Consider the following 25726-nt stretch of genomic DNA (forward strand, 5'->3'; position numbering starts at 1 on the left):
CATGGGCTCAACAGATTCACTGTACCCTGAGCTCCACCGAGACAGATGCTGCCACTAAAGGGGTCGCTATTGGGGTCAGGCATTTGCATGCTGACTGTCCAAGTTCAAGTTATCTGGCGAAGGCCAATTTTAAGATTGGAAAAACGAACGTTCTAATTAATCGAATTAACCAAGGTCGAATTGGCAAAAGTCTGCTGTATATGCACACTTCTTATAGTTTCAGCCACGTGAGACAAAATAACAGTTGTAATTAGGGGTGTGTCAAGTACCAAATTGTAAATTTCGAATTGGATATTGAATTGAATCAAGGAAAAAAAGAGGCGAATATTGAATGGAATATCAGAAAATTTAACAAAAGCTTTTATGCTTACAAATATTGGGCAAGAAAGCACTGTGCTCAGGAGACTACACACATTACGTAACACGATTCTTACCAGCTATCAGCAACCTAAATGCCTGGAAATCTAGGTGTATAGTACGCTCTACTCTCATGGAAGGGAACTTCAAATTAGTATGCCAGCACTGATAACTCAGTTCTTATACGAAGGTCTGGAGAATATTATTTATCTCAACAGAATATCTGTCAAATCAAATCAACTGCATTTTTCTTTATGAAATTGAAGAAATAGCGAAGTTGTCCTAAATACTAAGCATGTTTTTAGTTTAATACTGCATACTGAGCATACTGTGCTTAATGGCAATCTTCTAAGCAAAGGTATTGATTTCTAGTTTTCTTCCAGAAAACAGGAGGGTTCTTGCATCTGTATGGCAGGTGCTTTCTGTGGATTATCGTCAGCTCTTTAAAGACCAACTGCAATGAAATTTCAATTGGGCTAAATTCCCTGTAAATGACGCCGAACCTGACAGTGAAAATGCCCCTTCTCTTTACCATTGGCACGACCATAGGTCTACCTGCGCAGTGCCAATGATGGCTATGCCTGAAGCAGCGATAACGTCACATGATGCACTGTGCGCACTTTCGACTGTTGTGCAATTGACCTTCGTGATAACGCACAAACCCACCTGCCTGTAAAGCTTGGAAATCACTTCTGTATTCTGGAGGAAGTCTGAAAAGGAAAACATGCTATGCCATAAAAGATTACCGTAAGACAAAGGATTACTATTACTGTATTTACTCGATAGTAATCAGTCTTCTCCAAGATTTTCGTTGCTAGAAGTCAACCTTCGCGTTACATTTGAATAACGGCAAAATTAACCATGTTAAAACAAATATTCAAAATCTCTTGGTTTTTAGTGTTGTGTTGGCAACCTGTACCTTCACGTCTTGATCCAATCTTTAGACAAATTGACCGAAGTCAAAACTTGTTCTTTGTTGTCACAACCGACTCCAATTTTTGCTGTGCTTGTGAGTGGTGTGGCGGTTACAGTGCTGCACTAACCTGTGGCCTTTCACACTTCGACTTCATTCGTTCACAACGTTATGGCAACGCCCTGCGTTAGGTATGATGCCCATTGCAAGTAACGAGCAGTTTTGTTAGCCGACGAGCTGGGAAACTCCATTTGACTTCAACGAGTCAATAATTCGTGGGTAACTGGACCAGCAGGTAGCCCTCTTTATATGCAAGTCCAATCAGAAGGGCCTTTGTGGACTCATTGTGGCCTGGTATGGCCTCCTCAAGGAAACGGTTATGCAGTCGTTTAAGAAGGGCTCTATCTCAAGCAAGCTCAATGGCACGGAAAATGGATTCTATCTGGTAGGTGGATAACAAACAAGGAAAACGTTGCTTCCCCAGATGACAATGATAATTGAAGAGAACTAGTTTGCAAATTATGATTCCTTGAGCAATGGTACCGTTTCTTTTTCCGTTCACCTCCCGTTACATTCGGAGTTTATTTTTTTATGTCACGAGACTGGAACGTTGTCCGTCGCATTACTATCGCAGTCGCATTACATTCAAGTAAATATGGTAAACCAAAAGCCTCGCGAGATATTCAGTACAATATGTCTCACTACTTCTTCAGCTTCAGAGGGCAAGAGCACTGGATTCTATTCAACAGACATTCTATTGGTAAAAAAAATATATATATATTTTTCATATATTCGTATAGAATTAAGCTGTAGTCAATGCTAGATAGTAATTTGCTGTTCCCTTTAATAAGAGCAGACCAGAGATCTTGATTTCTAGGCAGTCAAGTTATTGATCGCTTGCATCATTCTTGTTATGCAATGTTAGAAGACTCCCGAGCATATGCAGTACTGTGTTTTCTTGCACAAAATTTGTAAGCATTAAATTTCGAGATAAATTTTCTGATATTTGATATGTGATTCAATACTCGATATTTTTTTCTTTATTCTCTTCGAAATCCAAAAGCTTGCCCATTTGCCTAAATTAAGTGAACTTGGCTGGCACCCATTTGCCGGTGGTCCCCGCAAACTGCCGATGAGGAAGGACTGGCGGGCGCTACAAGAGTCGCGCGCGATGGGCATTTTGCAGGCCCGCGGCACGGCGGCATCGCAATGTGCGGACATGGACTCGACACGTCGACATTTTTGCCAAGGACTTCATAGTGGTGCCCATCAACCAGAACGCCCACTGGTTCCTGGCCGTGCTGTGCTTTCCCGGGCTGGTGGCGCGTGTCTGCCCCCCGCAGGAAGTGGCGCCCGCCTATGACGACCACACACCCCTGGCCGATAGCCAGAGTCCCGCAGCGAGCCCAAAGACTCCCGGTGCGTATTTTAAGCCTTTAGCCCCTTCAGGCATTGTGGGCACAATTGTGCCTGCCAAGTTAGTGTATCAGAAACAATAGCACTGATGAATATAATTATATTTAAAATGTGTTACATACATTTTGAAACACTTCTTGTACCCATGCTGCAATTTTCAGTATGTTTTAAGTGTTTTAGTAAAACGAGCCGAAAGGTAGACAGGTGGGTGTCTGCATTGGGCGTACCTACGTCGTCGGTTAGCAGTTTCGCTTCTTTCATTGGTCTTCACAATGTTCTACACATTATGCATATCTTTCACACGACTGGACAGGTGCTTTTCACTTAGGCTAGACATTGTGCTGACAATTCTCAGTCTTCAACTTTGCCACTTCAGCTATCTCCTCCATACAGAGACAAGTGCACAAAAAGCAAATGATTGAAGGTTGTTCGAAAGTCTCCGATTGGTCGCACCTGCCACGTGACTACAGCGTGCTTCGCCATTGGTCTGACTCGCTTCGTAGGAACGTCGTCTTCTCTTTGCACCTCGCGAGCTGTCGACTGTCTTGACTACCTTGAACTCAATGAGTGTCAAAACGGGCAAGATGCTGATATCGCAGAAGCACAGCCGATCCATCCGTTTCTGGACTTCCCAGACCCGTGGGTGAGCATTCTAAGCATCAGCGATGCTGACTTCTTACGCGGAATCCTCGGACATGTGGCTAAGCGTTTTGAACAGCGATGCTTCAGAATTCGCAACCAAGCACATCGGGCGCGCAATCCTCAATCCTGTGGCTAAGCATTTCGCGCATCAGTGCTTCCGACTCTGCAATCAAGCACATCACGCATGGACTCCTCGGACCCAGGGCTAAGCATTTCACACATTAGTGCCTTGGACTTTGCGTTTATGCACATCATGCGCGGGCTCCTTGAACCTGTGGTGAAGTATTTCGCGCATCTACGCCTTGGGCTCTGTAGCCGAGCACATTGCACACTGAAGTCGGGTTTTTATTTTGTTATTATTTTCTTCTTAGTCGCGGCCCCTGAGCTACAGTGCAGGTTCGGGAATTTTCGCTTTTTTGGATTGATTATTTCAATTCTTTTCTGATACGATTCAGTCTGATGCAAAGATGGCGAGAAAAGTAATTGTAAAGTTTTGCTCGGAAGAGAAAAAGAAAAGAAAAATGGAAAGTCGCATTTGGCTATGCTCGCAATATTCAACAAACCTTCCACTACATTCTGTAAGTTCTCCAGGCTCTCACAAGGTTCAAAGGAGAAAAAGGTTGCACAATTCAGTGTTCTCAAAATATGGTAGCTGGTGCAGACACTAGGCCACAAAAGAACAGGTTAAAGCTCCACATAAGTGCTGGCTTGCAAGGCGTCCATGTTTCAGCTGCATTGCTGACCATGTACCAGTGCCTTTCTGATGTGCAGCTAGCTCCTCAGTCATTGTCTAGGGAACAAAATTCGAAGTGCTGCTGAAAGCCTTCGTTCAGTCATCTGGTCATTGCCACAAGAGGGAATGTGACAATGAATGTCACGAAAGACATCATGTGAGCGATGCTAAAGGGTAAGCCTCCCTTCTTCCATTAGAGACAACCGTCAGCAAGGTAGTGTGCAAATACAATTCTGGGACCTGCTGCGCCTTTGTGGGATACTGTGTAACATTTGGTCTGCAACCTGGCCAACATACTCTTTACAGAGCGGCATAGAAATATGTCTTGTGGGAAAAAAAGGCAGGCAAAGCCCTTCAGACTAAAGGCAAAACACTTCAGAAGCCTCACATTTGATAGGACAACAATGACTACACCCCTGGTGCCTTTTGATAGCTGAAAACCTAAGTTGCAACTTTGAAGGCCATTTTCTCAAAACTGTTTTTCTTGCCTCCTGCTCAGCTTGTCCCAGTGATTTTGTGGCAACAGTTAGGTCTATTTTAATTGTTTTTTACTATGTTCTTTGAAATGCAGTTCAGGGCACGACATTCATGCTTTTCCAGTATTGCTTTTTCTTAATTAATTATTCAACTATAGTTGTTAACAGTGTAGACGTCTGTTGTACAGTCACTTCATAAAAAACGAGAACTTAAGAAATCATGTTGTCAATAAAAAAAATTCTAAGAATGTCACACTCTCAAGCATTCATTTTGGAATGCACAGAGATTCGATTCAGTCTATCACATTTTATAAGTTGTTCAGGCTTGGGACAAGCCCAAGAAGAGAAAAAATCTGTAAATAAGAAAGTTGTGAAGATATAACTTCGAAATTTTTATGACGTCACAGAAACATTACCAATAACTCTGCCAATCTTCAATCAAATTGATTTATAATTAATTAAGCAAGTTGATTTCAAAAGCCGCATCGAAGGGGTTCTTGCCAGCGAGATTCTACTGTATTCACTTAGAAATTATGAGACTGCAAATGACATTGAATTTTTACATGTAATAACGGATAATAATAAATTGCATTGTGAGCCTGCTGATGTCAAGCGTTGCTTATGCCTTGCATTGTACACAGAGGGCAACCTCGAGGATGGAGAGAGCGTGCTGGACTCGGACCCGGATGACGGCACCGAGCTGGAGGAGACGGGGAGTCCGCATCCAAAAGGGGCAGTCGAAGCACAGACAGAGTGAGTGACACTTGCTCTGTAGCAACAGTGGGTAGCACTGCTAAAGGCGTGTCTGAGAAAAGGACTGCTGGCGATAACGTAGCAAAGTAACAACCACATGGCACATACTATATTACAGTGCGTCTTCAGCTGGCCAGTGCCTGGCATTGAAGTGTCTCTTTTCCACGTTGCACTGAGCCCGCGTTGTACCAGCTGAAATGTGCTTTGCATGTAGTTAACACGTTTAGCACCCACCGGGGAGGGGCTCAGAGATGGTGATGTTCCGCTGCTGGACACAAGTTTGGAAATTCAAGTCCCAGCCACGGAGGAAACACTTCACTGGGAACAGAATTCTAGTGCGCTCGTGTATCATACTTTGGGTGCACATTATAAAGAAACTAAGATGGCTGGCATACTCTATAGCCTACCACTGGAGCATCGCTCATAGCCCATCAGTTGCTTTGAAACTTGACACATTTTGATCACGGTAGCCTCGAAGACATTGCACTTAATTAAAAAGGATTGATGGCACACCAAGGACACACCTTGCAGTTGTTGCTCAACTATTTTCTTGCCACACCCATTGGGCATTGATAGCACACTAACGATAGTTTGAAACGCTGCTTTCGAGGCCTTCCGCACTGCTCACGGATACACTGCACTGCTGGACGTGAAGGAGAACTATATTTTCGTTTTCTAAGCAATTCGATTATTTCTCGCCACGTGGTAATTTTTGAACATGCTCTGGAATTTTGCGATCGTCAAAGTGGAAAGCAAAAATTGCCACCTCCGGGAGCAGCATGTGTGCTTTGAAAGATCTCAGATCTCGTGATTCCACTGCGTCTGCGGTTGATTTTATCGATGGATCATGCATGAGCGAGTCTGAAGATGCTGCCTTTTCGTTGGACTTTGACTCTGAGAGTAACAGCGACACAAACCAATCTGGGAGATCAGCAGCTGCGGCACGGCATGCCCTACTGTAGTGCTTGCAGTTAAATTTTTGTATTGGGATACCTGTTCAATGAAAAAATTTTGATTTTTTCAGAGATATTGGCTATTAGACTGCAATAGATTTTATATATCTCATAATTTTTGTTACATATTTTTCTTAGTGGATACAAGCGTGTCTTTACAAACATTGTTCAATTTTATCCCACAATCTTGATTCTGGCAATTTACATCTTTTTTATGACGTGCATCTCGTTAATGAAACATATACGCTTGAAAAGTGCATTTGTTCTGCTTTTAATTTATCTATTACATAAAATATTGAGTGCAGTAGTTAGTTTAGAAAAAAGAAAGTCTGGCATAAGCTACTAAAAACAGGGTGATTCTATTGAAATTTAAGGAACGAAAGTCGCAGTAATGCTGGCTCGAGTAACAGAAGAATCGTAACGAATGGTCTTTGACGCCGCATCGTTGACTGGTGGAGTTGCCAGAGTAGAGTCAACGAGCAACATTCCGGACGGCCGGCTTCGCGGCACCACTACGTACCACATAGGGTCAATGTATAAGAATGTCTGAAATTCCGGACACAAGAACTCTTTGCCGTCCGATTTTCCGGACTTTTGCCGTGACCGCAGCTCTGAAACGGCATTAATAAAAGTCGCAACCGCCGCCATTTTGATCATTTCGCCGCCTCGAACCGGCACACTCGCACGCAGATCCGCTGGCAGCCGTAGCCACCACCGTGGCAATGCTAGGCCTAGCTGCTTCGAGCTTCGGTATTAAGCTTCTTGCTGTTTTGTGCCGTGTTTTTAATTGAGATATTTCGCCACTGTCAACAACGGCACCGAACACCGCCTTTGTGGTCATCGCGACTGGCTTCGAAGATCGGAAAGCACGGTGCTTTGCATAATGGCCGGTTCCCGAAAGCCAGCTTTGCCTCATTACAGCAGTGTTACGCTGTGAAGCATAGCAAGTGTGGGAAGGGGCAACTGTCACGGGACATAGTATGTATTCCTTAATTATACACGCGTGCACCCGCCATTTACAGTCACAGTACGAGTACCGATATGCCTTATAAGTGTACTGGCAGGCCTTCAGAGGTTTTCCAGGTGTGCCTGGGGCGATTTGAGCCCTCAAGGGCTGTAAAAGACATGCATTCAATTTTTCGGATGCTTTCGCGGCCCCTTGGGAGTCCGAAAAGTTAGACGCTGACTGTACAACTGTCCAAGAGGATGCGTCAAATAGTCTGTGTGGCGAATGCGCAGCCGAAAGTGAACAAAAAGACAAAGGACGTACACATTGGGAAAGGAAGCATGCCGCCACTTTTTTGAAGGAGCTTGCACTCTAAAAGCAAAGTGTTGGCTGACGCCGAGATGCAGGTGTCCGTCATTCAAGCAAAAAAAATCTCTTTAAAACAGTGAAATGCAACACTGAGGCGTTGGGCGCGGGCTGAAAGTATGTCAGGACAGTTGAGGTTGACTTACCAGCGGTTGCGAGAGAATCTCACTTGTGATAAAGTTCGGGCCTTGAACCAATTAGCTTGCTATCAGGTGATAGAAATAGCTCATATTTGAAAATTTTCTGTATGCATCTTTCTTATTCGTATTTGAGAATGTTCGACTCGATTTGCAGTGGGTTTTACTATTTCTTTCAAAGATATTTTATTCGCTGTGCACTTTACATAACCCCTCACTTCTGTTTTCTTTTTGTGAAATATAAACACTACCCCTTACTATTCAAATGTGATTAAGTTTTTATTTTTTTTATCTTTTAACATTCTTAGTAGAGAGTGACACCATTGGGTGACATGATGCAGGGAGCCCGTCTTGACATAAAACAAAGTTCTGTGCACTCGGGGCATATTGCAAAGGCACTCAGGGAAAACCTGGAAAACTCAGGGAATTTGGAAATGTCAACTTTGTAGACACCCTGTAAAAAACACCTATTTTCGCCACGATAGGGAAAGAGTTAAAAGAACTGAACGACTCTGTACTGATGCCTTACTCATTCAAAGCTTCCTCTGCATCTCTTGGTGGAGAGGAATAGCTTATTTAGCGGTGGAGAAAATGGAGGCCATACTTGATGTTTTGTTTTTGCTTTGGCATTGACATCGCTGTGTCCCTTATTTCAGGGTGATGGCTGAGGTTGGATGATACTTTGACATAGTTAGGCTGCAGAAGCTTAAAAATGCTACCTACCAGCTACATAGTGTTCACTCTGGAAGAGAGACACCACCAACAGCTCTTTGGTCGTTTCTGGTGCCTGGATGTGCATGTTGTTGCTTTGCCACGCAGTGTACATGGTGATGAAAACCCATCTACACGCATCCCAGAATTGCTTGCTTACTTGTTTGTTTGCTTGTTTGCTTGTTTGCTTGTTTGTTTGTTTGTTTAAAACAAAGGCCTGGCTTGCTCTCTTTCAGAAGGGCGTACATCCTAATCCTGGATTCTCTCCGCGGAGGCCTGTGCGGTAGGAGTCGCATCGTGACGACACTTAGAGAGTGAGTGGCCCTGCACATTCCTGACTTTGTGGTTGAAGAGCAGTGTGCCAGGGTGGCCCTGGCAACTCATGCCGTAGCTCTCATTGCAGCTTCGAAGTTTCGCAGTGCTGCTAGAGAAGCAGAAACAAGTGCCTTTCAGCAAAGATGTGCTCGAGTCGAACCTCGTTATAACGAAGTCAGATTTAAAGCAAAAATTAGTTCGTTATATTCAGTGTTTATCATAAAGGTATGCATGTAAACTCGTGTGAACGAGTTGGCGCATGAACTGAATGAAAGGATGCTTAAATATGGACAGCACGAAGTTTCAAAAATGCACAATTTTCGTATTTAAAGCTTGGTCTAAACGTGTGACTTCACCTTTCATCGTTTGCTGGAAAGCAAAAAGCACACACACCAAAAGCGATGCTGGCCACATGCACAAATCAACTTATTTAAAAAATGACATAATCTTTGTTTGGAAGCACTTCAGTGTATTCAACAAAACAAACTTCTGAACAAAATCAATGCAATGTTTTGTCGATGTCAGCAGTTTTGGATGAAGGTACTTTTAAGAGGCACTAAAGGCAAATACTAACTCGATGTGGGCTGTTTAAAGGGACACTAAAGGTTACCAGAAAGTCAAGTTAAAGTGGTAGAGCAATGTTCTAGAACGTCTAAGGCGTCAATATAATCGCGAACAGAGCTTTAGTAACCGAGAAATTGAGGTAAATGCATGACACGATTTGAGACCCCCCAGCGACATTCCGGTACTAGCCCGATGACGAAAGCACTCCTCATAATTTGTGTTACTAATGCTCAACTACTCGTATTGAAAATATCATTTCATTCGGTTATAAGACGGAAGAAAGTACTACTTGTCTACGTCTATTCGATTCCAAGAAAGAATAACATTTTGACGTTACCCTTCTGTAGTATGGGTGGTCGAAAGGTTTCGTTTTCGCTCGACTCTGCGCGCTCGACTCTGTGCCACGCACGCTTTGGAGTTTCAGTAGTTTCGTTATCGCGTCATGCTGTGCGGGTTATGCTGGCTCGCGAAACTTTCATTTCGAACAAGCAGTGAGAATGCCACGTCCTTGTGATGTCGTGGGAAGCCCTTGTTGCTTTCCCGCTCAGGAGAGCCGGTGTCGAGGCCGCCGTCGTAGTATGCAACGACGCCGGCAGCGCGAGCCCTCAGCAGCAGGACGCGCTCGTAGTGCTCAAATCGCTGAAGTTGAGCCCAGCATCGCGAGCCAATCTGTCATTGTCAGGGTCCATTGCGACGAGCGTTGAAGTTTGCATCATAGAATAAAGTACCAGCTTATGGTCGCGTGTTTCTCCTTCCGCTAGCCACCATACTCCCGCTTTCGCTCTGCTGTCGGCTCTGTCTTGGCTCTGTTTCTGGCCGTGCGTTTGCGTTTTGCGCAGAAAAGCCGTAGCGCCGTCTGCAGACACCGTTCTACTCACCGATGGCGCAACGTCACTATGAGACCATGATGTCAGTACTCCTCGATCGGAGGGCGGGCGATTTGAACTGCGCTAGAGGTACGCAGACGCTTCAGAACGCATTTTCTCTTAAAATAAGTCTCTCCTTGGCACGAAACAAGCGTTTCTAGGTTTCTGGAATGGTATTTCAACAGTCCACGTTCACTTAATAGTAACCTTTAGTGTCCCTTTAAGGGGGGAGGCTACCCTGGAGACCACTTTTTTATTTTTTAAGACATCCGGATGAAACTTTCAGGGTACGTTCACACCACCGAACTATGAGGAACTGCAAAGTTTCATGAAGATGTGTTTATTAGTTCCAGAGTTATTGAGGCCTAACTAGGTGGTTCGTGTATATGCCTGAGGATAAGCCTGGAGAAATGCCAGGACATCGTTTGAAGCTGAAATTCACTGTGATGATCCCTTGATAGATATCCCAGGGGGCTAAAGAGCCCTTTTCTTTATTTCCCCTCCAAAAAATTTTAAGACAACTTTGAATTTGATGTAGCCAGTAATGACCACATTCATCAAAAATTAATTGCTTATTATAAATTAACTGCACCAGCTTTCAAAGAAAGAAGCCTGTTACCCCCTGGCAAAGTCATTCAGCAACAGAATAAAAAAAAATCATACAAATCTGAAGAGCAGTTCTTGAGATATCGCCTTCCTCAGCACCACTACTAGCGAACAAATTAATTCCGAGAAAACGGGCCTTAAAGTTGAACACATGTGTTGTTTATTCGAAAGCTCCTGCGAAGCTTTTAATTAACTCTTGCGGCTCCAGGCACACTCAATGTGTCGGATTTTCGACTGGTGACAGCCGACAGCACAGTTCCACCGCTGAAAAGCATCTACACAGTCGGCACTCGCTGCAGAAGATCGGAAGTTCGTACAAGATGCATATCGCGCTCCCGCTCACCGAACATCTGCACTGTCTTGGGCTTTGCTGGCATCACGTGCAGCAAAGAACTAGCGGGAAAAAAAAAAAGCTGAGAAAATAATCTAAAAGGTAGCGCAAGGCAATGAGCAGCTTGCAAGCTCATGTTGAGGCGGACGGAGCAAGGGGCAACAACGACGCGAGCGCGGCGGGCGCGGCATCAAAGGGAACAGCCGCTGCTGCCCGTGCAGCAACCAATGGCAGGCGCACTTTAGCCTGTGGGATTTGAACATGCTGCTCCGGCCAATCAGCGCTCCACATTGCATCGCGGGAAAATGCCAATAACACCTCAGCCGCGCCGACGATGCCATTTTGCAAGGCAGCAAAACAGAGACAAAGAATGCACAGTCGAAACGACACCAAGATGCCGCGGGCAGACGGCATGGGCCGGGATTGGCACGCGCGCGAAGTTTGACTTCATTTCAGCATTTGCGTGTGTTTTGTGGGCCGCAGTAGCCCCAAAAGTAGCAGTTTTCTTGTTTTGGTACTTCCCAGTGGAATTACGTGCTGATAATTACAGAACAGGTAGTTTATGGGACATACAACCCAAAAATATGGTTCTTCAAAAATAGACTTTTTCGCGATTTTTCGGTTTTCGAGGGCTGCGTCCTCCCTTAAATACCATTCCGGAAACCTCGCAGCGCTTGTTTCATGCCAAGAAAAGGCTTAGTTTACGAGAAAATTGCATCTGAAGGATCCGCATACCTTTTTCGAAATTCAAACCTCCCGCCGCTCAACCGGAGGAGTGGTTGACGTTGCATATGCCGTCACCAACCTTCGCTGCTGTCGTGTAGTAAAATGGCGCCGGACAGACAGCGTTACCGAGACAAGACAGAGCAGTAGATTCGCCACTGCAGCGGCTTTTTGGTCAAGTGACGTTAACCATTCGGGCATCCCTTGGCATCACATGGAAGTTGAATTCTCTGCTATGTGCAATTTGTGTGAGTTTCGCGAGCTGGCAAAACCAGCGCAGCACTACGCGATAACGAAAATACTGAAACATGAAAGCGTGGGTGGTGCGGAGTCAAGCGAAAACAAAACCTTTCGACTGCCTGCATTGTTGTCAAGAATAACTTCAGTGAGTTCTTTTTTTTTTTTAATAAAATAGAATTGGGCAAGTAGCATTTTATTTCATCTTATAATACAGTAGAACCCCGCTGTTACGTTCCTCACTGCTGCGTTTTCCCGGCTGCTACATCGTTTTCATCCGGTCCCGGCATAGCTTCCATAGGATCCAATGTATAAGGAACCCCGCTGTTACGTCGTAGCTGTGAAAACGTTCCCGCATGATACGTCGCAACTTAGCCCCCCGAACCCGCCTGGGCTAAAGTAGGCAACGCGTTCCAACCGCCATTTTGGCTTTTGACGAGTTTTGGCCGGGCTTGGCTATGGAACTGGCTGCAAGAAGCCGCACGCCAGTTCGAGAGGCCGCCATCGAATTGGCGTGCGGCTTCTTGCAGCCAGCTCCATAGCCAAGCCCGGCCAAAACTCGCCAAAAGCCAAAATGGCGGTCACATACGACGACTACCTCGCCGTGGATGTTGTTGTCGGGACGTCAGAGTGTCAGAGCATCGCCGAGATCGTTGGGATCTCGGTCGCGAGTGAAGTCGCAGACTGCGATGCACGAGCCGCATGATGCCGGGGAGTTGCCAAATCGTAGCTTTCGAAAAGCCGTTGCGGCTCTGGACCTCCTCCGCAGGTACGTCGCACCTCACAGCGACGCTGACAGCAGTGCGGCCTTCCAGGCTATTGAGAAACGTGTGGTGATTTCTAGCGAGCGAAAGAAACGGCAAGCCACAATTCTGGACTTTTTTTTAAGTCCTAAGCGCACTCTGTGGAAATAAATTGTCTATAGTTGAAGCTGCACTTTTTTTCATTCATTTTCGGAGCTTTCCTCACTGTTGCGTTTTCCCAGCTGTTACGTTTTTTTTCCCCGGTCCGGTGAAAAACGTATGAACGGGGTTCCACTGTACCATATTTATTCAAATCTAGGCCGATAGATTTTTCCAAATGATCATATACAAAACTTTAGGATCGGCTTAGATTTGAGGATTTTAAAGAAGCGTGCAAGTTTGTAACTGAAAATGATAAATATGGTCTCTAGCTAGCGTCATCTAGAAAAGTCAGTGTCACAGCCGCTATTAGCCAGGCCAGTAGCCAACTGAAGTACACAAGCGATGTCGTCACTTTGACCTGTGTCATATCGGAGCTGGTTCCATGGTATCGGGGTGTGACGTGGCGTTATCGTAATGGCACTCTATGTTGCCGCTTCCAAACTAAAAGTTGTGCTAGCTGCAGAGGCATACTAAGCCATGAGGGATTTCAGCAGCGATGAGAAAAACATCGTCGTTGGAAGGGGCAACGGGAGATGCTTTTTAGTGTGCCGCAACAAGGAGATGACAACGATAAGGAAGATGAGCACGCAATGGACGGTTCGCAAAAATACTGCTGCACATGCACGAACATGGCTGTCACGAGCACCCTCTACATGGTTAGATGCGAGAAGCAGACAAACAACCAACGCAGCCACAGTGCGCCTTGAGACACCGGTTTGTGGTGGTTTTGATCGCGGTACTTTTGTGAAAAGGTTGGCTAGTTCTGTTAAGTGTTGTGCACAAATTGCTTCACTGGCTAACGAAGCACGAGTTTATTTCGGTTTCAGTCCGAGAAGAGCTATCCGGCAAGGAAAGCAGCATGGATAAGTGACTGCTGGAGAGGCCATCACAGCACACAACTTGCTCGCTCCTCTTAGAGCCGGTTCTCATCGCGCTACTTGCGGCTACTGAATTGTCATATGCCAGCGCCCAGCGCCACGAGGTTATTTCAGCCTATAAGTTTCGAGACGCCCTTAAACGCAGCTGCATTTTGCCGGAATGTGGAAAGCTCAAGATGGACGAGGACGGACAGTGCTTGCGAAAGCGCAGTGGTGTCACTCAGTTGTTGCTGACATGTAATTATAATAAATATTTTAAAGTGATGTTGAAAATGCGGCTCATGTGACAATCAGCGCCCATTACTGCGCCACTGAAATGATCGAAACACCATCCGAGGGCAGTTGGTGTCGCCGACGGGCAGTGCGGAGCGAGCACCGTTCGACGGAGTTTGCCTCGTTTGCTCTTTTCTGGCGACGGTGCACAGATATTCAAATGTAAACTCACGGATAAACTTTTCGAAATCAAAGCTGACAAGCCAGCACAGCACATGTAGCGATATCCAGTGCTTGCTCGCTTTGAAGTCGGAGATCGGAATCCCTTTTTCTCTTGCAAGCTCCCTAGCTTTCACCTGCACGAGCGCCACGCTCACAGCGCTACTCGCTGTTGCTATACGAACTCCGTCAGGGTGAGTTCGATTCCCGGGAAGGTCCCATTCTTCGGCCCTCGAAAGCTTGTTCACGTTCCACTGCACACGAAAAAGGCTTCCTTCTGTCGTAGGCATATACGAATGCTTCGCTCAGTGACACGAAACTGCCTCTCGGCCGCACAGTTGCCGATGTTCTCTGCAGCTAAAATCGCCTTTCTCTTGAAAGCGGCCGAGTACTCTTTTCGGGGCCCTGACATCTTGCTGCTTCACTGCAGAAAAAAAAAAAAAGAAAAGATACAATCCGTATGGTCAGCACAGGAGCTCGTGTGCTGCCAAAGTGTGCACTTGACAGTAAAACAGTGCCATAGTCATGCAGCCATAACGAAGCCTAGCCATAGCCATGCAGCAATAATGAAACCATGCCTTAGCCATATAGCAATAATGAGACCAAAACTTTGAGCCCGACTTTTTGGCTGAAATTTTCTTTTGCTTCTTCACATAGTGCGAGACGGAAATTTGGGACGATAATAATCGGGAAAAAAATCCTCATATGCGGGCTTTTACAGTGCTTTTGCTGCTCCTTAACTGGCAGGACGTGCAACAAGGGTAGGCGATTCAAACACTTTTCTGCTCTCAGCAATTCAAACGATGAAAATATTGCATTTCTTAGAGCTTTTCTTGACTCGTGGACATATTGTCGCGTTGACATAGAAAATTGTAGAGCAACATGGAAAAACTCCCGATACAGCTTTCTGTTGCTCTGCATGTGCTACATAAAAATGTTTATCGGAGCATGAAAGAAGCCTGCGAATGCACGTAAAGTTCCTTGAGCGGCCAGTTGCGCAGCAAGTTTGCGTGTATTCACAGGCTTCTTTCACACTGGGAAAAACTCTTATGTAGCACATGTTGAGCAACAGAAAGCTGTATTGGGAGTTTTTCGTGTTGCTCTACAATGTTCTCATTGGCACTTTTCATCTAATTATAATATTTGAGAAGTTCATTACTTAAGACTAATGAGGTTTTTAGGCAGGATGCAAAAAGTAATACTAGCATTTCCAAGCGAGGGCGAACAACATTAGCTTGGTTCTATCCAGCTGCGTGGCATGTACTCACCCTTGGGGTCAAGTGCGTGCATGCTTGAAGAACTCCAGAGTTCGAATTATACGGCGAAGGCCAATTTCAAGATCGAAATAACAAAAGTTTGCCACCATAGAAATGTATAGGTGCCGGCCAAGACCTTTGGTCTTGCCAAAGTAACTGAATCTACTGTACTTCTATCTGCCTTGTCTTTCACTCCGAAGCACGTACCACGTAACACAAGATGCTCACTGTCGCAGTAACTGACATTGGCGCTGCGTGCTTGTGTGCTTATGTCAAAACGTGAATGCCACGTGGTGACCACTGCAGGTACCTGACTGAGGAGTGGAAGGCCAAGAAGCGGACCCAGCTGAGCTTCTGCTATGGCAACATGCATGGTTATACACCGCGCACGCCCCAGCAGGGCAACTACAGTGACTGCGGCGTCTACCTGCTGCAGTATGTGGAGAGCTTCCTCGAGGTGAGTCCTGCTCACAGCAGTGTTGACGCTTTTTTGTACAGAGTCATCAGGTCCCAGGCTAAAGCACTTCATTTTTAGTGGAAAGTCACTGAATGGTGATGATGGTGACTTGTTTGAAATTTTGTCTTTATGTTAATTGTTCTGAGATAGATGTCTGCCATATTATTTTCTAAGCTATATCTTTAAATTGTCGCCTACAGAAGTGATGATTCAAGAGCTATAATGCAAAAAGGTAAAGCAACTCCAAACTTCCAAAACAATATCACATCTCAAGATTGTGCTTTTGCCTTGAAAAGCAGCTTTGGTGCACCCAGATGGCTTACTATTGAAGCTCTTCGCTATGCCCTTTGAAGCAGGGACAAATACAGGTTCACCTGTCCTTGTTGCAATAAAATGGGGGCAAGGCACTAAGCTTAGCGAAGGTCCCTTGACACCCTTGGCTATTTACGCCACGATAAGAGTTACTAAAAAAGAGTTGCTAAGACTCCAGAAAGGCAAAGTTGTCGTTAAAGTGACTGTAACTCTCAAAAGTTATAGACTTTTCACTTGGTTATCAACATTGGCGCATGTGAGCCAGCGTTGAGAGACAACAAAAGTTCTATACTCGCGGGCAACTTTCTGTGGCTATGACTGGAAAGTTACTGAGGCAAAGCGCACACAAGTAGGAGCGCTTCTGAAAAGATTCCGGTGTTTTCATCCACGTTAGTTCAAGCTGGGGAAGAGAAAACATACACACGTTATTAACAACAGGTAAACAAGCCAAAACACACCACTGAATGTATAAGTTTACTTATTTTGCAGCTTTTCCCTTCCGCGTCTGGGCAAATGCGAAACTGTCGCACGGGGAAGCTGCATCCATTTCGAGCTACCAAAATCACTGTCAAATGCTGGCAGACTACTTGGCGGGGTCACACATGCGCAGAAGCTCCGCTCCCGTGGCTTTCCCTGCATAGCCGCAGAAAGTTGTCCGCAAGCATAGGTCTGTGCAGCGCCGCTGCTTACAGAGCCCTGCACAATGAACAGCTGTTTTGCAATGCAAATGGGGTCATGAACTGCACAGAAACCTCCGAGTGCTGGTGACCCAGTGAAGCTGGAGCTGGGCGACTGGTTCCCAGAAGGTCTCGTTGCCCAGAAGCGTGCAGCCATCCGCGACCTCATCCTCAACCTGCACTTGCATCAACACCCAGGCAGTGACTTCCCCGAACGCTGGCGAAAGGTACGCATGAGTCTCTTTCAGTGCTTTCTCTCTCGCTATATACAGTTAAACTTCAATATAACGAACTTGAGTATAGCGAAGTATTTAACTTTTCATAACCTCTTGTCCATAGAACACCATGTGTTTAGCACCTCGATGTAATGAAGCGTGTTTGTATGCCATTTCAATACAGTCTACTCTCGTTACAATGGACCCTGATAATCCGAGGAAATACGTCCGTTTTATCTGATGTCCGTAATATCCAAGACGGCTCACTTCAGAAACTTTCGCCGCAATGTCCAGCAACTTTATTGCAAAGAGTGAATGACGAACGTCTGAAATTTAGGACGCAGGAACTCATCGCCGTCCGATTTTCCAGACTTTTTGCCATTACCACAGGTCTGAAATGGCATTAATCAAAGCCACCACCGCTGCCATTTTGATTATCTTGCTGCCTCGTACCGGCACTCTCGCACGCAGATCCGCTGGCAGCCTAAGCCACCACCGCCGCAACGCTAGGCCTAGTTGCTTCAACGTTCGCTATTAAGCTTCTTGCCGTTTGGTGCCGTGCTTTTTCATTGAAAGAATTCGCCACTGTCAGCAATGGCACCGACTCCGCCTTTGTAATCTTCGCTATTAGCTCTGAAGCTCAAAAAGCACGGGGCAGTGCATAATGCCGATTCTCAAAAATCAGCTTTGCCCCAATACAGCAGTGTTGGGCACTGAATCATACACTAAGTATTGCGGTGAATACTTGCCGTGGTTGCTCAGTGGCTATGGTATTGGGCTGCTGAGTACGAGGTCGCGGGATCGAATCCCGGCCACGGTGGCCGCATTTCGATGGGGGCGAAATGCGAAAACACCTGTGTACTTAGATTTAGGTGCACATTAAAAAACCCCAGGTGGTCAAAATTTCTGGAGTCCTCCACTACGGCGTTCCTCACAATGAGAAAGTGGTTTTGGCATGTAAAACCCCATAATTTAACTATTGCGGTGAAGCTTAAGCATGGGAAAGGGCACTCGTCATGTCTCCTGTCACAGTCTGAGCACCAACATGTCTAATAAGTGTACTGGCAGGCCTTATTTTATCCCAAGCAGGTTGAGAGGAGGAGAGCCGAATGAAGAGCCACCACGATGACAGATATTTACCGGAGGTGCCTGTTGTGACTTGAGCCCTTAAAGGCAATAAAGGACGCTTTAATTTTTTTGGACGTTTTCGCGGTCCCTAGGGAGTTCAAAAATCACACGGTGACTGTACATCTGACCAAGAGGATGCTTCAAACGGTCCGTTGGGCAAACGCACGGCAGAAGTGAGACGAGAACAGAAAGGACCGGCGCATTGAGGAATGAACAGGGAAGCAAGTGCGCTGCTGCTTCTTTGAAGGAGCTTGAGCTGAAAAACAGTATTGGCTGACACCGAGATGCAAGTGTCTCTCATCCAAACCAAAATAAGTGCTTTAAAGCAGTGAAACATTACATTGAGGCGTTGTGCACAGGCTGAAAGTATGCCAGGACAGTTGACGTTGACTTTCCAGCTGCTGAGAGAGAGTCTCACATGTGACAAAGTTCGGGCCTCATGCCAGTGAGCTTGCTGTCGGCTGATAGGAAAAGCTGTTTGAAAGCGTTCGACTCAATTTACAATGAGCTTCACCATTTTTTTAGAGATATCTTATTTTCTGTGCATTTTACGAACTCCTCCCTTCTGTTTCCTTTTTGAATAAGTTAAACACTACTCCTTACTATTCAAAGTGTATTAAGTAGTTTTTTAATTTTTTAACATGCTTACTAGAGAATGACAACATCGAGCGACATGGTGTCAGCCCATTTTGATACAAAACTAATTTCTGTGTCACTCAGGTAATTCTGGGAAGGCACTCGGGGAAAGCCTGAAAAACTTGGGGAATTTGTAAATGCAAACTTGGTAGACACCCTGTTTACTGTCAAAATTCCGTTAGCTCACTTTGGCAAGCTTGCTGGAGGATATAGAACCACATTGCCGACATCACAAAGCAGGCCGCACGTGCCGATCAGCAGTGGCAGCACTGTCATGGAGCAGTATCCTCGGTCAATTGCTTTTGGAGATAAGATCACTTTGGGGAGATTTTGCTTAAATTGGCACCAGATGCCGAGCAACAGCGCTCTGCGCATGCAGCAGTAGTTCTCCACTGCGAGCTGTCGCCCGTAGGCACCAGCCGTGGGCACCAATGCGTCGGTGCCGTGTGCAAACGTGATCGTATCTCGTATACCCGACGGCAGTCGATAGAGATTACGGCCCCTTCATGTAAATCTACGTCCGGTGGTGAATCTGCACACGATGTCTGTCGGATGACATGAAAACCAGCATTCTTGAAGCAAGAGATGCATATTCCCGGACGATCACTCGGTCACGGCCCGATGCGTGGCATTCCATGCTGTGACTGCCACCTCAAGTGGCATCAACAATTTCACGTCGGTGGGATATGGATGTCCTTGTTCTTGCTGCATTTTCTTCACCAAGGTGCACATTATGCACTGCACTAGGTGTGCAAAAACCATTGTCACATGTCAGTGGCAACATGCACACCACTTCAAACGGGCAATCGGCAAACAATATGGCGGACATGACTTGTTTCCAGTGCACGCAATTGCTTTTGGTGCTTAGTTGTTTTCTTGTAAACAAAAATATATTATAGTGCTATTTCACACAATTTTAATGCGAATCAATCGCATTTGAGCACATTTTGGAGCCTGCTCGCCTTGCATGAGTAGGCAGTATGCGAGGCTACTTTCCATCAAATTTTGTTGATGTGGGATTGTAGTACAGGCACATTTCGTTGTCGAGAGGTACGAAATGCATTGAATCCTATGGGCATTTTCCGGGGCTGCGAAAACATTTGATTGTCGTGAGAATTTCGTTGTTACGGGTTACAACTGTATTTTACTGCCACTGCAGGAGGAAGAGGAGGAGGAAGCAGCAGCGCTCCGTGTGGAAGAGGCAACGTCCACCACTCTGCTTGTGACACCTGTCACAAATACTGTCATCCTTGTCTGCGCTGGGAACAGCAGCCAGCCCAGCTGAGGTTGCAAGGGACGGTGCTAAAGCTGCCACTGGCAAGACGTCGACCTTGAATGCACCTGGCTGGCAAACGCTGTTGTGATTGCCTGCCACAAGGCGGCAGCTTCAGTTCTTTCCTCCGAGAGTGTGGAAGGATGTTCCAGGCATTCGTGGCGGCACGCGTTCAGCCAGCTGCCTATGTTGTGCCGCCTTTGAGACCCAAGCCAACACATGAGTGTTGCTAAGGGACTGTGGAGACAAAGTTACAAAATGCCACTGCTGTGCTGCCTGTGTTGCCTTGGGTCTGCATCTGCGCTGTTGGATGTTCGCAAAATGTGCAAGAAAAGAAACCTCGCCAGTGACTCTAGTCGCTGCAGTCGCACCCGGCAATTGTGTCCCCTGCGAATGCGGCGAAGGCCCAGCTGATTGCCCACCCAAAACAGGTTTCTGTCATGGAGGTCATTGTTACCCGTGGAGTTTGCTATAGGAATTGTTGCAGTGCTGGCAGTTGCATTGGTGAAGCACCTGCTTGAAGACTGTGCTTGCGACAAGTTGCTGGGAAAACTCAGCGGTGCTGTTCCTGTCAGCCTTGCCATGGTGTGGCGGGAAATTCGGGTGTGCCGTTCTTTTTTGTCAACTTGCATTAAGCCCAAATAAAGGTATCGCAAAAGAGTGAGGTGCCCTTAGAAGCCACAAAAGTATGCTTATTTCTCCAAAACCAAGACTCGCTTCCACACTGGCACAACGGGAAACAGTTGGAATTTCGTAGCGTCCCTTGGCAGCTAACTGACATGTTTGCTAGAGTTTAGTCGCAAATTCAGTCACGTAATTGCTTCAGGTTGCACTTGCAATGTTATTTGCTTGTGGGCTTTAGTGAACTCTCCTTTTTAATTTTCCCTCCGGCACAGGCAAGCAGTCTCGAATCTCCCGCCCTGCCTCAAGGTTTAGCAAGGCTGCCTTAGCGCAAGATGGAGCAAAGTGCCTCGGCAGGGTTTGCACGCATCATCTGCCATCGATGTCTGTTGGGTCACTCAGTCTGCAGCGAGTTCACCTCTCGTGTGTGGAGCCAGCATTCGGTTGTGCGACGCCCTCGGCGTGCCTGCTTGTGGTGCTGGAGCTAAACGGCTGTGCAGAGGGAGGGCTGGATTCGAGTGTGGCGGCGCTGCCGTGCCTTGCTGGCCGCCGCTTCTTGTTCAAGCATGTGTGAATCTTCGCTGTGCGCAAAGTGTTGTCATGCAGCGAGCACTGTTTTCAAAGTTGCTGCACCATGGTGGCAGAGTTGGGTAGGCCTTTCCTGCTGTGCATACAGATGGTTTGGTTTGCTGGAAGCCGAACTCCACTGCGTACCCCGTACATGCATTTCTGAATTTTTGTTTTAAAATCAATTTTTATTTTTGTGATGCCTTTCTTCTTTATGCTGTGCTCCCCCACCTTCAAGAGACTTTTTTCTTATCCTTCGTGGTCATGGCCAAGTATTTGTAGCCTGCATTCTGATTGCAAACTTGTGAAAAGATAGCAAGAGGCCTGGGAACGGGCTCAACGCATGGGCTTGCCTCGGGGACAGGGCCTCCATTGCTTTTCCGCAAGGTCAGCACAAGAGGAAGGAATGACCAGCAATTCAGCACTGCCTTAAGTGACACGATCTGTAGACAAAGCGTAATCTGCCGCATATAGAGTCAAAAGGCAGTTACAAAAGATGCCTCTAGCTGAGCCATTTGGGTTGTCACACCATTTACATTCTTTTTTTTTTTTCGGCTTTGCATAACTTTGAGATTGGGCACATGCACAAATGCCACAAACGAAACGGGGAGGGAGGAGCATGCCTGAAGTGACGATTACTAAAGAGTGAGCAGCCCTCAACCTATGCAAATCAGCTTCTCCTCTAGAGTTGGATTCTGGGCACAGCACCTTTATGCTGGTCATACCTGTTTCCTTCCTTCTGGTCAGCGGCCTTTCAGGCCGACAGAAAAAAAAAAACCGAGCTACGTGACCGGCTCCTTGCATTATATATATATATATATTTTGCCCAGTATCAAAGTAACGCGGCTCAGTGATTGCGGAGGTTAAAGAATTGTTCATGTTAAGCAGTTCAGTTTTGTTCATTCTTGTATTGTACATAGGCGGCCAGACTTTTTTTGTGTGTTCCCCGCTGGAGGCCATGCTAGGTTAGTGCAAGTTCCTCTACAGTGCTCTGCTGTGGACTAGGCACGACTGTGTCCTTGTGTTGCTGCAGGCACACAATGCATTTTTTCTTCTTCTTCTCAAGGACTCCACTTGATATCGTGGTGCATCTGCCGTTAAGCCAAGTGCATTTGGTGTGCTGTTTATGTTGTTGTGACTCTCTGTTGTTGCTTCAAAGCCTAGTTAAGCCAAAGTTGTTTTGCTGCAAGACTGAACTCCAAGCAGGGAAGTTAAAGCTACTCTGGCATTTGCCACCTCAACACGTGCTGCAGGCTGCCATTCCAGATACATGCACCTCCAACGTGCAGAGAGTACCAGCCGTACGACTTCAAAGTTACTATTTGAGGAAAGAAAAGGGCTGACATCTATGCCGAAATCAGCTGTAAAACCATTACACCTGTTTAATCACATAACCTGAGAATATCTTTCGAAAGTTCATAACCAGCGAGACTCTGAAGAACTTAGGGCTAAGCAGTTGACTCGAGCACGTTGACTGGAGCGAGGCAAGGTCAGAGTAGGCTTGGTGTTCTGTCTCTGTGCAGAGGACTCTGTTCCATCACCCCACATGTACGACATTCCGTTCACTTTGAGGTCGTTCTGCTAGCTCTTTTAGCACCGCACCCACTCCCTACCTTGGGCATACACACCTGTGTGCAGAATTGCGTGCATCCCATGCTTGCACGCCTGTCAACACCGTACTCATTCTGCAACATGCTGCGAGTGCAGCTAGCACCTGCAGAGCCCAGTGTTGCGAGTCTTCTGGCTGGATGCCACGATCTCTGCCAACACTGCCACTAAGTCAGCACTGCATGCCTGGTTTCTTTTTGGTGCGTTTGTATGTTTGCGTGTGTGTGCACTTGTGGGAAGGAAGGATGGGACTTCCGTGAGGTTGCTCGCCTTCTTTTTTTTTTTTGTCATCATCTGTGGAACTGCGTCACAGGAGCTCGCAGCGAGTAGACAACAGAGCGACAAGTGTGTGCTGAACGTTTCGTCTGCTCATCGTGCCGCCGTGAGCGTGCCCAGCGATCCAACCCCTGTGTCCTCGCTGCGCCTGTTTCGTACCACCCCCCACCCCTGCCTTGAACTTGTATTTAATGATTTGTACATAAAACTCGCAGTGACGTCTCGACAGACTGGGCAAGGTGCAGGAGTCATGGACTGTTTTTACCGAACCCCTGTTTATATGCGCCGCTGATGAAGCAGCTTTGTTGCTTGAAGTCGTGTGAGGAGGTCGTTTGTTGTGTTCGCGATTCGAGTTAAAAGAAACCTGCTCGAAGATGTGAATAAATGCATATATAGCGCAATGCACTTAGGCTCTTCTTCATGTGCCACTTACTGCCATGCATACACCCAATGTGTTTTTCTAGGAATTTCAAGCACAGTGCCATGTGCCCAGTTCTGAAAAAAAAAAAAAACATTGAGAGAGGGAATAAATGTGCTCTTCAACAGCTTTTTAACATTGTAAATGAACCTGCGTAATTGCTACATACTATTACTTTCGTAAATATGCGAGTGTGATATTCTGCCCTCACAGCAGGGGGCCTGCAACTTTCTTTCCTTCAAAATTTTGCAATGGCTTTGGCTTGTGTATATTTTGCATATTTTGCAATAGACATGGACCAGATTTCTTTATACTATAGTCATGTTTAAGTAGTACCTCTGGCACAAACAAATGTAGAGAGCTAATGGTAAGGAAGAGTGGATAGGTTGGCTGGGAAGTCTTGTCTTTAGCCTGCCACTCTTCAACTGTGTACAAAAAGAGAGGGGAAAGAGAACACGATGACAAGGCACAAATACAGTGAATGCTAGGTATCAGTCCAATGTACAGTACAAACTTGTGATTGCACCATCTGGTGGCAGGCAGTACATGGTCTGTGAATGGAGTGGTGCCGCGAGGATTGCAGGTATGGTGCGCGGAAGCACTCTAGGCGTCTTGTTTCTCCTTCACTCGCACTTTCTTTCACTCCTTCGAGTGAAGTCGAAGGAAGCGGTCGTGCAGTCTCAGCAGGAGCAGCATGCCAAAGCGATAAGTCCTTGTCTTTTTTTATTCATACATTTAGTTCATGAAGCAAATAGGTTCAACAAATAGTCTAGAATCTTTGTTTTCTTCCATGCATTTAAGATTTCTTTTCTCCCTTAGGGATAAATAAAGAACAGATATATTATTTTTCGTGATGGTGTTATGAAGGAGGAGCCCTAGCGTTAGTTGTGTGCAGTGCGAGGGTCTCTGACCCTTTGGGTGAAACGCGATTTGAGTCGGCAAGCGAGGCACAGGACGAGCATGTCTGTAGGCTACCCGCCTTGGTTGCTGAGTGGCTATGGTGTTGGGCTGCTGAGCACGAGGTCGCGGGATCGAATCCCGGCCACGTTTCGATGGGGGCGAAATGCAAAAACACCCATGTACTTAGATTTAGGTGCACATTGAAGAACCCCAGGTGGTCTAAATGTCTGGAGTCCTCCACTACGGCGTGCCTCATAATCAAAGTTGTTTTGGCATGTAAAGCCCCATAATTTAATGTCTGTAGGATACATGGCTAGCCATGTATGGATGGACAAAACTTTTATTTGAGGCATCACTGCGAGCCAGCCTAGTTTGAATTGATTCATCGTGAAACATTGCGCAAACAGGCAGATCGATGTCCCTGTGTTTATTTCTTTGTCCCTGTCTATATGTGCAAAGTTTCACAATGAACTTTGTTTGAACTTGACTGTAAAACAGGAGAAACATAAGCTACAGGGAAAGTGGGTCAAGGAGCTAGAAAGCGAACTCGAGAATGAGCAGAAGCAGAGGAAGGCTGTAAAAGACAAGCTAGCCAGAGAGAGAGAATGAAGAGGAAAGGCAGGGAGGTTAACCAGATATGAGTCTCTGGTTTGCTACCCTACACTGGGGATGGGGGATAGGGGTTAGAAAGATGACAGAGAGGAAAATGCTGAAAAGGAAAAATTGGCTGAAGGCTTAGCTTGGTTAAGCCTGGAAGATTGCGAAAGCAATACCCTTGGCTGCGCCTTGGTTCGGCTGATGGTGTGGACATGGTTGCCCTTTGTTAAACTTATGGCTATACATCATCCGACATAGCGCAAGGCAGCGCGCCGACCACCGTGAGGAGCCGAGCTGTAGCCCCATTTATCCTAGCGTGACGTCAGACCAGCGAGCGCCCTCTCTCAGTAGCGGCGCGCAAGGCTTCGCCTCCACCATCGATGCCGCGAGCTGGGGCCCCGTCTCTCGGTCTGGCGTGACGTCACATGGTCACGTGACGCGCAGCTGTGTAAGGAGGTGCCACGACCCCCGATGGGCCGAAAGTGCGAGCAGTATTGCTTTCGCAATAAAAAGGAACACGCACAC

The 25726-nt window shown here is 46.3% G+C and overlaps 1 protein-coding gene across 7 annotated transcripts in view; it reads left to right on the forward strand.

Moving 5' to 3' along the window:
- Positions 1-23696, forward strand: part of LOC142584906 (uncharacterized) — a 140212-nt gene extending 116516 nt beyond the window's left edge. For 6 of the 7 annotated variants that reach the window (XM_075695248.1, XM_075695246.1, XM_075695243.1 and 3 more), the window contains 6 exons: positions 2457-2689; positions 5179-5290; positions 8640-8717; positions 15823-15973; positions 17034-17189; positions 20101-23696. In XM_075695248.1, the coding sequence (XP_075551363.1) occupies positions 2457-2689; positions 5179-5290; positions 8640-8717; positions 15823-15973; positions 17034-17189; positions 20101-20226 (856 nt within the window). In that variant the 3' untranslated portion in view covers positions 20227-23696. The remainder of the gene's footprint in view (positions 1-2456; positions 2690-5178; positions 5291-8639; positions 8718-15822; positions 15974-17033; positions 17190-20100) is intronic. The other variant, XM_075695247.1, reaches the window with a different exon arrangement.
- Positions 23697-25726: the final 2030 nt, after the last annotated feature.

Source organism: Dermacentor variabilis, chromosome 6 (assembly GCF_050947875.1).
Source record: "Dermacentor variabilis isolate Ectoservices chromosome 6, ASM5094787v1, whole genome shotgun sequence".
NCBI classification, from domain to species: Eukaryota; Metazoa; Arthropoda; class Arachnida; order Ixodida; family Ixodidae; genus Dermacentor; species Dermacentor variabilis.